We start from the raw sequence: 13619 nt of genomic DNA, 5'->3' as shown, positions 1-13619 counted from the left end.
ATCTGAAACTAGATTTGGAAACCGAATTTGGAGAAACAATTAGAAAATGTCAATGCAGCACTGGAAAAAACTTGCAAAAAGCTTGAAATAAGCAAACTGAATAAACAGTAAGGAAACACAATAGCTTGTTCTTTCTCATAGTCCAATTATATAAATCGCTTTATAGTTAATAGTCATAACCCCTCTCTAGGACTGTTGTAGAATGAAATTTAAGAATATGATAGGAAAGGGAAGGTTTAATAAACAGCTAGTTTAACTTATATTTATGACAAGATGGAAATCAGAAAAAGGAATCTCTTCAAGTTCCAGAAGCCTCATCTCTCCAGGTCAGAACACCCTTAATGTTGAATTCCCACCCCTCCCCACCCCAGACCAACTACATTCAAGGGCTGAGTGTCTTTTCAGGTTCTGTAAAAACCTGCAATGACTTAATGGCACACTGCTGTAGTTATCAGGTTGCCATGCAGTACGCTGATAAATCCACTTGAGAATTGCTAAAGAAACTAGCCTGTCGAGGTATGTGTGCCTGTGTGTCTGTGTGCCCAGGCACATGCATATGTGCTTTCATTGCAATTGGAGTTGTTTTGAAAAGATTTTTCATTTTTCTTTCTTACCCCAGCATGGATGAGCTATGCAACTATCACACCCACATCCCCTCACCCCCACCAACAGGTGAACGTAACTGTTTGTTGCTGACGGTTCTGAAACAGCTGTCATTCAAGAGTGGCAGCTCTGCAGGGCTGCACTGCCCCAGTGTGCCGCTTTCCTGGTTGTCACTCACTGGGAAAGCACCTGCTCTTCTCCGTGACTGTCATGCAGCATGGGCATGCAGCAGAAGCCCACTCTACCCGCAGCATCACATTGAGATGTCCAAGTACTGTACGTGGAGCCTGCAGGACTGAGACGCCAATATGGCAGGAGGGAGACTGCTGGGAAGGCACCTGTGGCGCTCCAAACACTGCTTCTCAGCCTTTACTGTGTTATTGTGTGTGTGGGTCACCTGCAGCTCTTGTTAAGATACAGATTCTGGGCTGGGGCTGGAGATTGTGCATTTTCAAAAAGCTCCCATGTGATGCTGAGGCTCCTGGTCCTTGGACCACATTTTGAGTGGCAAGGCTCCGGAGTACACCTGTTTTCAGAAACGATTCTTTCATGACTCAGCTTGGGATTCTGAAACCTGGGAACAGTGATACTGCACATCTTGGCTCACAAGAGAAATAGCATGTAAGCCCACCACTTGAAGTCCTAGCTTTCACTACACGATAGAAAAACTCTAAATTGGCAAGTTACTTTATAAATTTAAATTTCCACAGTGACTATGGATCACACACAGGCTGTCTTAGGCTATAATGTGGCTCTTAATAGCTTTAACTAGTTAACCACCTTTTAATGATCTCCATCCTTCTTAACTTCGGTTTGTTAACGCAGTTTGTTTTAAAGAAGTCTCATGGTTTAAGCGAGCCAAAGCTAGTGGTGTGGGCAGATGGTAGAAGGAACACCACCACAAAACCTGCCACTCAGAGTGTAACAGATGACCGTAGCCGCCCAGAACTATCCCTTTGTTCATTTTGCTAATGAGTGTCCTCATTGCTGTGAGAATCTGAATAGTTAATTACTTGCAGTTCCTGCAGCTGACAGATGGTGGGGACAGAGCTAAAGGTTAACCTCTCAGGAACAGGGGCTGTCGATGGATTTGTGGAGGAAAAAACCCCTCGAGTTGGAGGTGTTTCCTTGTTTCCTGCTTTTCTACCGGATTTTTAGAAAATCCACTTAGGTATTAGCTGCTACCCCTAGTAAATTTTACACTTCATCTGATAATTCAAATAGTTCTCGTTTAGTTTATAATAAGGGGTGCTCACGTAATCCACAGTGGATGTTCATTTTCTGCCACTGTTAGGAAATGTATGCTTAAGCCTATTAAGGCAAATGTTGTTTGTCTTTAAGAAAGCTTTTTTAGTCTAGAAACACTTTCTGTGATGTTCTCAAGTTGAACCATGTGGGACAAGAAATTAATGACTGGGATTCTTTATTAAGAAAACAGTGTTGTCTATTAGTTATTAGATTTGTTAGTTAAGAATGAATTGGGGTTAAATAATTTAAATGGAATGGTGACTCAAAATCATGAAGATTCATAATTGGGCTTAGTGCAAAATTTAACAACATTATTTTAAATATTAACTCTGATATAACTAACTTCATTAGTAAGTCACTTGTTGTTTTTCAAGGATTTATTCATGTACTATAAAACATTGTACCCACTTATTTTTCTTTTGAACCGTTATGACCACAGAGGAAAACATTTTTAATAATTTACTTTCAGATATCTCTAAAGTTAAATAAAAGTATAGTTTCAAAAGGACACCAGTTATATTGGGAGGAATGGTTTTATTTTTGAGAGGAGAATTTATTCTTGTGTATTTGCAGTCATGGCATTGCTACAAAAAGAATAGCTTATAATTCATCTGTAGATTAATTTGAAGTTCAAAAGTATTTCTAGTGTCTATATTAATTTTGAAGGAAGGCATGTAGACGCTTCTCTCTTTTCGTGTAACAATACAATGACTTTCAAGCATACTCTTTAATATTTTGAGATTGCATAATCAGTTTAATATTTTATCATCATGAAGTATAAAGTTCTGCACCAGCTTCTCCAATTCATTACATCTTAATTCAAAAAAAAAAGTGCGGCAATAAAATCTAGACAGCCATAAGCGAGCATATTCAGATGTTTTCAAAAGCTTTGAAACAAACAAGAAGAAGAAGAAGAAAAGAAGACTAGCTGTCCCAATAAGCTTCTACTGCGTAAGAAAAAGCTTCTCCCATAATGGACATGGCAAGATTTAAACAAAAGACGCACATAATAAAAATGTAAATGAGTTTGCTTTACTAAAACTATAACTTTAAAGTCTTTTGTTGTAAGTTATCCTGAAACCTTCTTACAAGGTAATCACTGTTTGCATAGAGATTTAAACCGAAGTCCTCAATAGCATTAAACGCCTGCACAGTCCCAGTGTGACAGGCATGCAAAGCCACGTTAATGTTCAGAATATGAATTGCCTCTGGGTGGCTCCTTCACCAAGCAGAAAACCAACTGTGTGGCTATCCGTGTGCCTGATGGACTCCATGCGGCTCCCAGCCTGAAAACGTCACCACTTTGACATGTGATGTGCTCCTCATGACACTGGCAGCACTGACACTGGGGAATGCCACAAAGGCGACAAGCCCCCCTCCTTGGCCGTGCGCTTTGCCCCGCCCCCCCCCGGCGCTGCTGCCCTTCCCCCCACCCCCCCACCCACCCCCGGCTGCTGCCCAGCCGCGGTCTCCCCAGCCTGCCTGGTTACGGGCGGACAGCACTTCAGACACACACAGAGGGAAGTGTGGGTGAAGGGGCCCCAGCTGCCTCCATAATGAATTGACCTGAATGATGAGGGCACACAAACAGTATGATATGCATTATTCCTGTCAATAAACTGTCCCCATGTGCTGTGGTCTTTGTACAGAATGTACTGCAGCCTTTCTCCCAGCAAGCTCTATTTAGTCTCCTTCCTTTTTACTATTCATATTATAAGTGTGTAATAGAATTCAGAAAATTATATGATAGCTCTTCTGTATCTGTATTGTCTTGTGTTGCATATTTAAGTCCTTGGCTCCCTGCTTAGAAATATGGAATTCTCCATCTTTTAGGACTCTTTTATCAAAGACGGCAGCCCTCTAAGAACAGCTCTGGAAAAGGAAAATTTGGAGTACAAAGTGGAAAATGAGAGACTGCTTCAAGTTATTTCAGAGCTCGAAGAAGAAATCCAACTCAATCTAAAAGAAAATTCAGTATTAGGTAACATTTTGAAGTCATTTTTGAGAAAACTCTGTACATTGGGCACTTTATAAAATTCATAGCCATGCTTGTCTTTTCCAAGCATATGTTTGTTTGGTTACTTACATTTAAAACATCAGTTTGTTAGCCACTTTTGATTTTCATTCTTTTCTTGAGACAGAAATTGGTCATACTCCCTTAGCCATGCCTTTTTTAACTCAGGGTGGTTGTTTTTTAAGCCAAGCATTGGCCTCTGAAAAAAATGTGCTAATCAGTATTCTATATCACTTAGAAATATTATAAACAGATAGAAACTTGTGCTGATTTCTGTTTCATGTGTTTAATCAACTATCTAAAATTTATTAACATTTTAATATTTAAGCATATATATTGGGGTGTGCTTTGTGGAGAAACAGAGTTGGCCCTTCCGAAAAATATGCTACTACTTACTACATTATCTGCAATTTTTGGTACAAATTTTAAGTACAAATTTCCATTTGTAGACTTTACACCCTCTTTTTTATATCTATAAACATTGGTAAATATTGCATTTAAATCACCAAGTTAGATTGCTTTAAAGTCTTTACACGTACTGCTATCTTTCTATTTATGTTAGTCACACGATGATGCCCTTAATCTGCAGTATGAAAAGCTATGAGTAGGCAATTCAAAATTTACAGCAAAACATTGATAAGATCAGATATAGGACAATATTCCTTGAATGTAAAATTATACCACGCCAGTGTAGTTTCGTTTCTCTTCTGATGTGGTATAGTAATGCTTTTTCAGGTTTTGGTAGTTCTTACTGAGTCATAAAGTACCACCTGCTAAAGCCGTTTGTATTGGCTGTGACTAACAGCAAAAATGTCTCTTGCTAGTATCGATGAAAAGCTTTCAACCCTCAGCCACACTTGGATCTTGAACTTAGTTCTTAATCCCTATCTGACCAGCCATCTGAACAGCAGGAAGAAGGCTGTGAATGTCAAGGGCAGTTGTGAAGGTCACAGTCCTGCTAGGACTTGCGTCCACCATGCCTGCCAGCAGTGTACAGCCTGCCCTGAAGCAGGCAGATTGAATACAGGGCCATAAGCTTGTAATTTCATGGTTGGCCTCTCTCTCCTTTTGTTTACAGAAGATGAAATTATAAGTCTGAAAGAGATGGCAGAAAAGGATCATAAAACCATTCAAAAGGTACTGTAACTTTTTTACATTGATGAATGACTCTTTTCAATGGAAATATCAGCATAACTGGTGAAATAACCCTGTGTCCCCCTTGTCTTATGATGTAGAGAAAAGTCAGTTTCTGTATTTAATCTCTCCTGTTACTCAGGATTATTTCTTTAGTAATGAAAAAGGATTCCATCTTGAAAACAAATTCATGTTTTCTTTTATTTGGGATAACTGAGTATCTACCTTGTTGACTGTAAGGAACTGAAACATCATATGACACAGGGAGTCTGAAGATGTGCTTGTGGAAAAATGATATTATTAAAAATGAGCAGCCTTATTTTCAGATCAGATGTTGGTTTATGTTCATTTTTCTGTATATGAATGAACTGGGTTTGTATATCCAGGAAATCTGTATTTAGAGCAGGAAATTCTTTTGATATCACGAAGATCAAGGTTTCCTGGGGCATCTAATGCCGCAGGACCACGGCAGTTCCTGCTCTCCACACCCAGGTCAGGGGCTCCTGCTTTGTGCTTTCTTAGCTCTCAAAACCCTTTTCTGTGATGGTCAGTCTGCCTTGCTGGAGACCCCACAACCCAGAGACAGTACTACCTTTCGGTCTCTGATCTCTTCCCAGCGCTCAGCACGGGGCCGGCGCACTTAAAAATAAAAATACTCTTTGAGTGACTCAGAGAATGAGAATGCAGTTAAGAGTTCATAAAATTTATAGACGAAAACGTGGATTTACATCCTCGATTATTCCAAATAAACAAAAATGTTTTCCGCGAACTGAATCGAGTATTAATTTTTAAATGAAAGTTAATTAAAATTAGATAAAGTTAAAAATTCAGTTCCTCAGTCACGCTAGCCTCATATCCAGAGCTCAGGTGATTTAGATTCAGATTTCAACCTGATTTTGCAGTTCTGGGTATTCTTAGGTTTTAGATAAAGTTACTTCCAAGAACTGTTTTGTAAACAAATGTATACCATGATCGGTCAGAGTTGGGAGATGTCTTCTGTGATCACTGAATCCATCACAGGTTTTCACAACATGATGTCATTTTCTTGTGCTTCGTCCTATTTTCAGTGATGAGGGTGCAAATGCCATTCTTACAGAGATAACGAGAGTCTACAGAACTGACAAGTTTAACTTTCTTGGCATCAAATTCTGAGGTTAAAAAAGAAATCTCAGCTTTCTAGTTTCGCTTAATAACCTGCAAGGGAACCATCTCAGTTTATGTAAATGCTCCTTAAACTACTCAGTCAGTACTGTCGCTGGGAAAGATGAGTCGGATGAGCCTAGTCTTCTCTGGGGGCAGTTCAAGGAAATTAAAGCAGAAACTCTCACCGTTAAGCCATTAGTTAGAAAGAAACATCCCCCCCTGAGTGGCTGGTTATACCCTGTGTGGGTTTAAGTATTTCGATTAAATGCTGCCTCGGCTTTCTGGAGCCGCAGTGCCCCGTGGTAGCCACCAGCCGTGCGTGGCTGCTGAACACTTGTGTCTAGTGCAAGTGAGAAACTGAACTTTAAATTACGTTTAATTTTAATTTTTAAATTTCAGTATAAAGATACTGATATTTGTTTCAGTTACTGAAAAACTTTTATGTATATTTTGAATAACTTGAATACGTGAATCTACCTTTTTATTTGTAAATTTTATGAAATCTAAACGCAGATCAAGCATCTCCCATGAAATTTCAGCCCCCAAATTGAGATGTGCTCTAAGCGAAAAATACACACTGGGTTTCAAAGACTTAGGTACCGTAAGAAATGTGAAATACCTCACTAACGATTTTTAATGTGGATTATTACCCATTTAAATGATACTATTTTGAATAGCTATTGGGATAAATAAAATATATTATTAAAATTAATTTCACCTGTTTCTTCTACCTTTTTAACAAGGCTATAAGTTCAACTATAAACTGTAAAGTTTAAAATTATATATATGACTCACATTATATTTTTATTCGACAGCTCTGTTCGAGACAAATATAGCAAATCTGTAGTTTGTTTGATCATCTTTTTTTTATCCTGTCTCTTTTCTTTTCTTTTTTTCTTTATATGCACTGGGCCTCTACCCAGATGTTGAGTGTAGGTATAATTTGGTATTGATCAGGAAAAATCTAGAACCCTGGGTTCCTGTTCCATTTCTGACACTGTGGCCACTTGGGCTGGTTCCTCATCCTCCTTCCTGAGTCTCACAGGCTTACGGTGTGGACAGAATGAGATAATGTACGTCAAAGTGCTTTGTCAATTGGAAAGCAGATCAGGAGTTGTTGAATAAAATGAGAGCTGATATTTACCAGTTTGTTTCCAATATCCTCCACTAAATCAATTAATTCAGCAATGTTCATCAGATGCCTTTTAGTGCCAGGCACTGCTGAGATACAAAAATGTTATATACAGACATCTCACACACACACATACACACACGCAGCCTTGCTGTGGAGGAGATCAAGTCTGGAGGGAGAGATAAAAACCATAGGGCAGTGTGATAGGGACTGTAATAGAAGTACGTACATAGAGAAGAGATGCCTGGCTTTACCTGGAAGGTTCTAGAAAAAGGCTTCACAAATTCTTCCACACCGATTTCACACTCCTTCGCTTGAAGTGATTTTTCCAGGTGGGTAGGAGGGTGGAAGAGCTGCATACAGTGTGTGAATGCGTAAAGTGTAAGCTACGCCCGTGGAACTCTGTGATTTGGTATGGCTAGAGCAGGAGGTGGGATCTGGTGAGACCACGTGGTGAGAATTTGTGTTGGGGCAGGAAGAGGGGGGAGTCTGGGGTGTGAGGGAGGAGTAAACAGAACCGGAAGAGAGGAAAGGGGCAGCTCAGAAGCCTCTGGATAAGCCACATGTTCCCCTTTTCAGTCCAGGATGCAATTAAAAGCAAGTTGAAAATGGGACGGAATTTGGGTAGGCTGACCTCTTGCCGTCTCCATGGGCTAAATGCTGTCAATTATGGGATTCGGTAGCTTTTATGTTTAAATTTTAATAATCAAATGACAGCTGAATCTGTGTTCCAGCTGTGGCTGAATACATGAATTTATAAATTTGTAAACATGAATTTCCTTCTGAGAGGGGACAGTCGTCCGAGATTATAGCCCAGGCGTGATCAGCGTCAGGAAGCAGGGCAGCGTCGCTTGCCGTGGGGGCAGGTGGTCCCACAGCCAGCCTGGACTGTAAAGGATCGGGGAAGGCTGGAGGAAGGGCACCGAGGTGACTCCTGGAAGCAAGGTCAGCGTTAGCAGGAACGGGTGAAGGGGAGGTGGACGAGCCAGAGCAAGAGAATGGAGAGGGCACATGACTTGCTCTGGCTGGAAGGAGTTGTGGGAACTGGGGTGGTGAGAAGCAGGGCACATCACGGAGGAGTGTAATTCATGCCAAGGGGTTTGAGTTGCCTTCTGAGCGGATGGGGAGCTTTGAACGTTGGGGCAGGATTGGATTCCTGTTTCAGAAAAAAGATGAACAGGAGGGAGGAAAATCCATAGCCAGAGAGGCCAGTTAAAAGATTTCTTGTATAAACTAGGGGAAATATAAAGTCCTGAAACAGAAGGAGGGCAGTGACACGGGGATGAAGGGGATGGATGAATTCAAGAGATGGTTAGGCAATAAAAGCTGTGGCCTTTGAGAAGGTTGAAGGTGGGAGAGATTAAGCAGAGAGAAGTGAAGACTGACATTCAAATGAAAATGACAACAGCGGTAGAGCAGGGGGAAAGCAGGAGAGAGAGTGGCTATCACAGAAGCCAGGCAAGAGTTTCAAAAAGAAAGGAATCATTCAGCGTGCCCAGTGCTGCCCAGAGGCCAGGTGTGCAAAAGGCTAAAAAGGGAGGATTGGACAATTAGCTTTGGCAAGTAAAATGACCCTGGTAATTAATGAGGGTCATTTACTGGAACGTGGAAGCAGTTGAGAAGGGGGGTGAATGCGGACGTGGAGACAGTGGGCATGTGCGACTTTCTAGAAGTTTGGCTGCGGATGGCCAAGGAGAGGTCGGGGAGTAGTTGGAGGGGGACATGGGGTTGAGGAAGGAATTTTTTAAAAGATGAAACTAGAGTGTTTTTTTTTTAAATTAATTAATTAATTTATTTTTGGCTGTGTTAGGTCTTCGTTTCTGTGCGAGGGCTTTCTCCAGTTGCAGCGAGCGGGGACCGCTCTTCATCGCGGTGCGCGGGCCTCTCACTGTCGCGGCCTCTCCCGTTGCGGAGCACAGGCTCCAGACGCGCAGGCTCAGTAGTTGTGGCTCACGGGCCCAGTTGCTCCGTGGCATGTGGGATCTTCCCAGACCAGGGCTCAAACCCGTGTCCCCTGCATCGGCAGGCAGATTCTTAACCACTGCGCCACTAGGGAAGCCCGAAACTAGAGTATTTTTAAATGACGTCGATGGAAAGAAGAATGAGAGGGTAAAAGTACAACAGAGAGAAGAGATAATTGCTGAGAGACATCTATGGAGGCAGGCAGGGTTGGGGCCAATGGCCTTGGTGTTCGCCAGTAATTGATGCCCATTGGAAACTTAATGACACTTCTTTTCAGACCAAGGTATAAGACTCAACACAAAATCTTTTCCTTTCCTTCCACTTCTCATTCCTTTACTTTTCTAAACCCACTGTTCAGCCTTTCACATCTTCAGCTACACCACCACCTCCCCTTCCAAGGCTCTCATGTAACCAGTACCCACTCTTCCCCAGCCCTGCTCAGGGACTGAGCTGTGCCATTGGAGACAAGCTGATCCTTGCCTTTAGGTGCTATGCCCTCCCTCTACCCATCCTTTCCCTTGGATCTAATTAGCATCCTTAAAAAAAAAAACTTATTTTATTGATTGATTGATTGAAGTACAGTTGGTTTACAATGTTATATTAGTTTCAGGTGTATAGCAAAGTGATTCAGTTATACATATACATATATATTATTTTTCATATTCTTTTCCATTATGGTTTATCACAGGATATTGCATATAGTTCCCTTTGCTCTACAGTAGGACCTTGTTGTTTATCTATTTTATAGGTAGTCATTTGTATCTGTAATTAGCACCCTTTCTAACCACCCACTGCCGCTCTTTCCATCATTACTACTTTCCCCAACTCCATACTCCATTCCTCCTTGCTCTTCCCTAATTCACAGAGAACATAGCAGACTCCTGGATTTTTTTTTTCTACTCTCCACTCTCTTGCTCACCCTGTCACTTAGCTTACCTAGCCTTACCTTTACTCCTTCTCATCAGAAGAGGGGACATTCTTCTTTGCCTTGACCCATCCTTCCACCCATTTGCCTGACTCCATCTCTTCCTCCTTCTTTTTTTTTTTTTTTGACTTTTTTTTTATTGGGGTATAATTGTCTTACAATGTTGTGTTAGTTTCTACTGTACAGCGAAGTGGAGTTCCATGTGCTATACAGCAGGTTCTCATTAGTTATCTGTTTTATACATATTAGTGTATATATGTCAAACCCAATCTCCCAATTCATCCCACCACCCCCCTTTCCCCCCTTGGTGTCCATACGTTTGTTCTCTATTTCTGTTCTCTATTTCTGCCTTGCAAACTGGTTCATCTGTACCATTTTTCTAGATTCCACATATATGCATTAATATACAATATTTGTTTTTCTCTTTCTTACTTCACTCTGTATGACAGTCTCTAAGTACATCCACATCTTTACAAATGACCCAATTTCGTTCCTTTTTATGGCTGAGTAATATTCCATTGTATATATGTACCTCATTTTCTTTATCCATTCGTCTGTTGATGGACATTTAGGTTGCTTCCATGACCTAGCTATTGTAAATAGTGCTGCAATGAACATTGGGGTGCATGTGTCTTTTTGAATTATGGTTTTCTCTGGGTATATGCCCAGTAGTGGGATTGCTGGGTCATATGGTAATTCTATTTTTTGTTTTTTAAGGAACCTCCATACTGTCTCCATAGTGGCTGTATCAATTTACATTCCCACCAGCAGTGCAAGAGGGTTCCCTTTTCCACACCCTCTCTGGCATTTATTGTTTGTAGATTTTCTGATGATGCCCATTCTAACAGGAGTGAGGTGATACCTCATTGTAGTTTTGATTTGCATTTCTCTAATAACTAGTGATGTTGAGCAGCTTTTCATGTGCCTCTTGGCCATCTGTATGTCTTCTTTGGAGAAATGTCTATTTAGGTCTTCTGCCCATTTTTGGATTGGGGTGTTTGTTTCTTTGATATTGAGCTGAATGAGCTGTTTATATATTTTGGAGATTAATCCTTTGTCCATTGATTCATTTGCAAATATTTTCTCCCATTCTGAGGGTTGTCTTTTTGTCTTGTTTATGGTTTCCTTTGCTGTGCGAAAGCTTTGAAGTTTCATTAGGTCCCATTTGTTTATTTTTGTTTTTATTTCCATTACTCTAGGAGGTGGGTCAAAAAAGATCTTGCTGTGATTTATGTCAAAGAATGTTCTTCCTATGTTTTCCTCTAAGAGTTTTATAGTGTCCGGTCTTACATTTAGGTCTTTAATCCATTTTGAGTTTATTTTTGTGTATGGTGTTAGGGAGTGTTCTAATTTCATTCTTTTACATGTAGCTGTCCAATTTTTCCAGCACCACTTATTGAAGAGACTGTCTTTTCTCCATTGTATATCCTTGCCTCCTTTGTCATAGATTAGTTGACCATAGGTGCATGGGTTTATCTCTGGGCTTTCTATCCTGTTCCATTGTTCTATATTTCTGTTTATATGCCAGTGCCATATTGCCTTGATTACTGTAGCTTTGTAGTATAGTCTGAAGTCAGGGAGTCTGATTCCTCCAGCTCCATTTTTTTTCTCAAGATTGCTTTGGCTATCCAGGGTCTTTTGTGTCTCCATACAAATTTTAAGATTTTTTGTTCTAGTTCTGTGAAAAATGCCATTGGTAATTTGATAGGTATTGAATTAAATCTGTAGATTGCTTTGGGTAGTATAGTCATTTTCACAAGCTTCCTTCTTCTTCTTCTGGGACCTTTCTTCATCAGCCTCTCTCTCTCTCCCTCTCTCTCTCACATGCCTTTAAGCATTTCCCTCTGGCCTACAGACATAGCCAAGCCATCATTCTGGGTGGTGTCCCTTGACCCTGATCACCCCTGAAGTAATTACCATTCACTCTTCTTCAAATATCAACTAAAAGAAATCTGTATCTACTAGCCCCTTCTTCACACCCCTGTTGCTAGTTTTTCCTGTTGGTAAGGTCACCATGAGGTTCATCTTGCCCTCAATCCTTTTCAGTCTCATTCCTTCTTGAATCTTCCACTCTCTGTGGCAGGACTGTGCCCCATGTCAGAGATGCCCTCTGCAGCAGTGCTTGCTTCTGATGTTTTGCTCACTTCCTCACACCTTCCTAAGCAATATCTGTCAATGGTTCCTCCTCCTCCATCTTTCACTTGAATGCTGTTCTTGGGAATTCTCTTTATCCTTGGTCTTTGTTTTCTCTCTGGCTGACTTCAGACTCTCCCGTAACTGGCACATCTGGTTACAGATGACTTCCGAACCTTCCCCCCACTTCATGTTTTCCCTGAACACCGCATCTGTAATATTAACTCTGTCCTCACCCTCAATTTCCATGTTACATGCACTGGGAAGACTTCTTTGACAGTCCCCTTCTGTTCCCTACGGTAATTAGGGGCTTCCTCTGTGCCCCCGCATACCTGGGACTATTTGCTCCCTGGAGGTCAATAACTGTGTCTATCCTTTATTACCTTTATATTAGCTCTCAAAAATATTTGCTAAAAAAAAAAAATGCTTTACATGTTCATCAAATTCAGTGTCAAATCTTGAACTCATTACTCCTCAAATCTGGACTTGGCTGTGTTCCCCACTTAAATGAATGACACTGGCATCTATCCCAGAGGACCAAGTGACAAATCTAGGGTCCTTCTCTACTTTCTCATTTTTTTTTTTTTTTCTGGCCACGCCACATGGCACAGCTTGTGGAATCTTAGTTCCCCAACCAGGGATTGAACTCTGGCCCTCAGCAGTGAAAGCGTGGAGTCCAGGGAATTCCCATCTACTCCTTCCTTCATACCATATATCTAGTTGGTCATTAGGTCTGTAGACATTCCTTCCAAAATTTACCCCCATCCCCTTTCTCTGCAACAACATTGTCACAGACTTAGTTGAGGCCCCATTATTTTCATAGATTCCTACTTCATTTTCCTGTCTCCACTCTCATCCCCTTCAAATCTAGCTTCTACACCCCTGCTATGGTTATTAGTATCCTAATCTTACGTGCTAAAACCTTCAGTGGCTTCCCATTGCCTTCAGCATAAAATCAGGCTGCCTCAAAATGTTCTGGGTGATTTTTATGTGCCGGGAGCAGCTAAGCACTTTCACATTTGCTGTATCAAATTCTTTTCAGAAGAACTCTCCAAAGTAGGTTTTATTATCCTAATTTTATAGATGAGAAAACGAAGACCTGAAGCATAGAATTAATTTACCCACACAGCTAGTAAGCAGCAGAGCTCTGATTTGAACCAACCCCTATTCTGCACTTTACACCAGTCTGCCCTCCACTCCTAATTGAGGTGAACAAGCCCCCTCATAATATCACCCTGAATCTCTGTCTCCCTTCATTTCCTGCTGTTCCTGTCTCTATGCACCCTGGGTCCACAAACACCAAACTTTTTCCAGTTCCTCCATTA

General features: G+C 41.0%; 1 protein-coding gene across 3 annotated transcripts in view; it reads left to right on the top strand.

Moving 5' to 3' along the window:
- Positions 1 to 13619, top strand: part of LOC309654966 (uncharacterized protein C10orf67, mitochondrial) — a 117287-nt gene that overhangs the window by 49557 nt on the left and 54111 nt on the right. For all 3 annotated transcript variants that reach the window (XM_082449732.1, XM_082449734.1, XM_082449733.1), the window contains exons 6-7: positions 3685 to 3832; positions 4944 to 5002. In XM_082449732.1, the coding sequence (XP_082305858.1) occupies positions 3685 to 3832; positions 4944 to 5002 (207 nt within the window). The remainder of the gene's footprint in view (positions 1 to 3684; positions 3833 to 4943; positions 5003 to 13619) is intronic.

This window comes from Balaenoptera physalus, assembly GCF_965194825.1.
Source record: "Balaenoptera physalus genome assembly, chromosome: 2".
Taxonomy (NCBI): domain Eukaryota; kingdom Metazoa; phylum Chordata; class Mammalia; order Artiodactyla; family Balaenopteridae; genus Balaenoptera; species Balaenoptera physalus.
The sequence above is the reverse complement of the archived record's forward strand: the minus strand, read 5'-3'. Positions and strand labels throughout refer to the sequence as shown.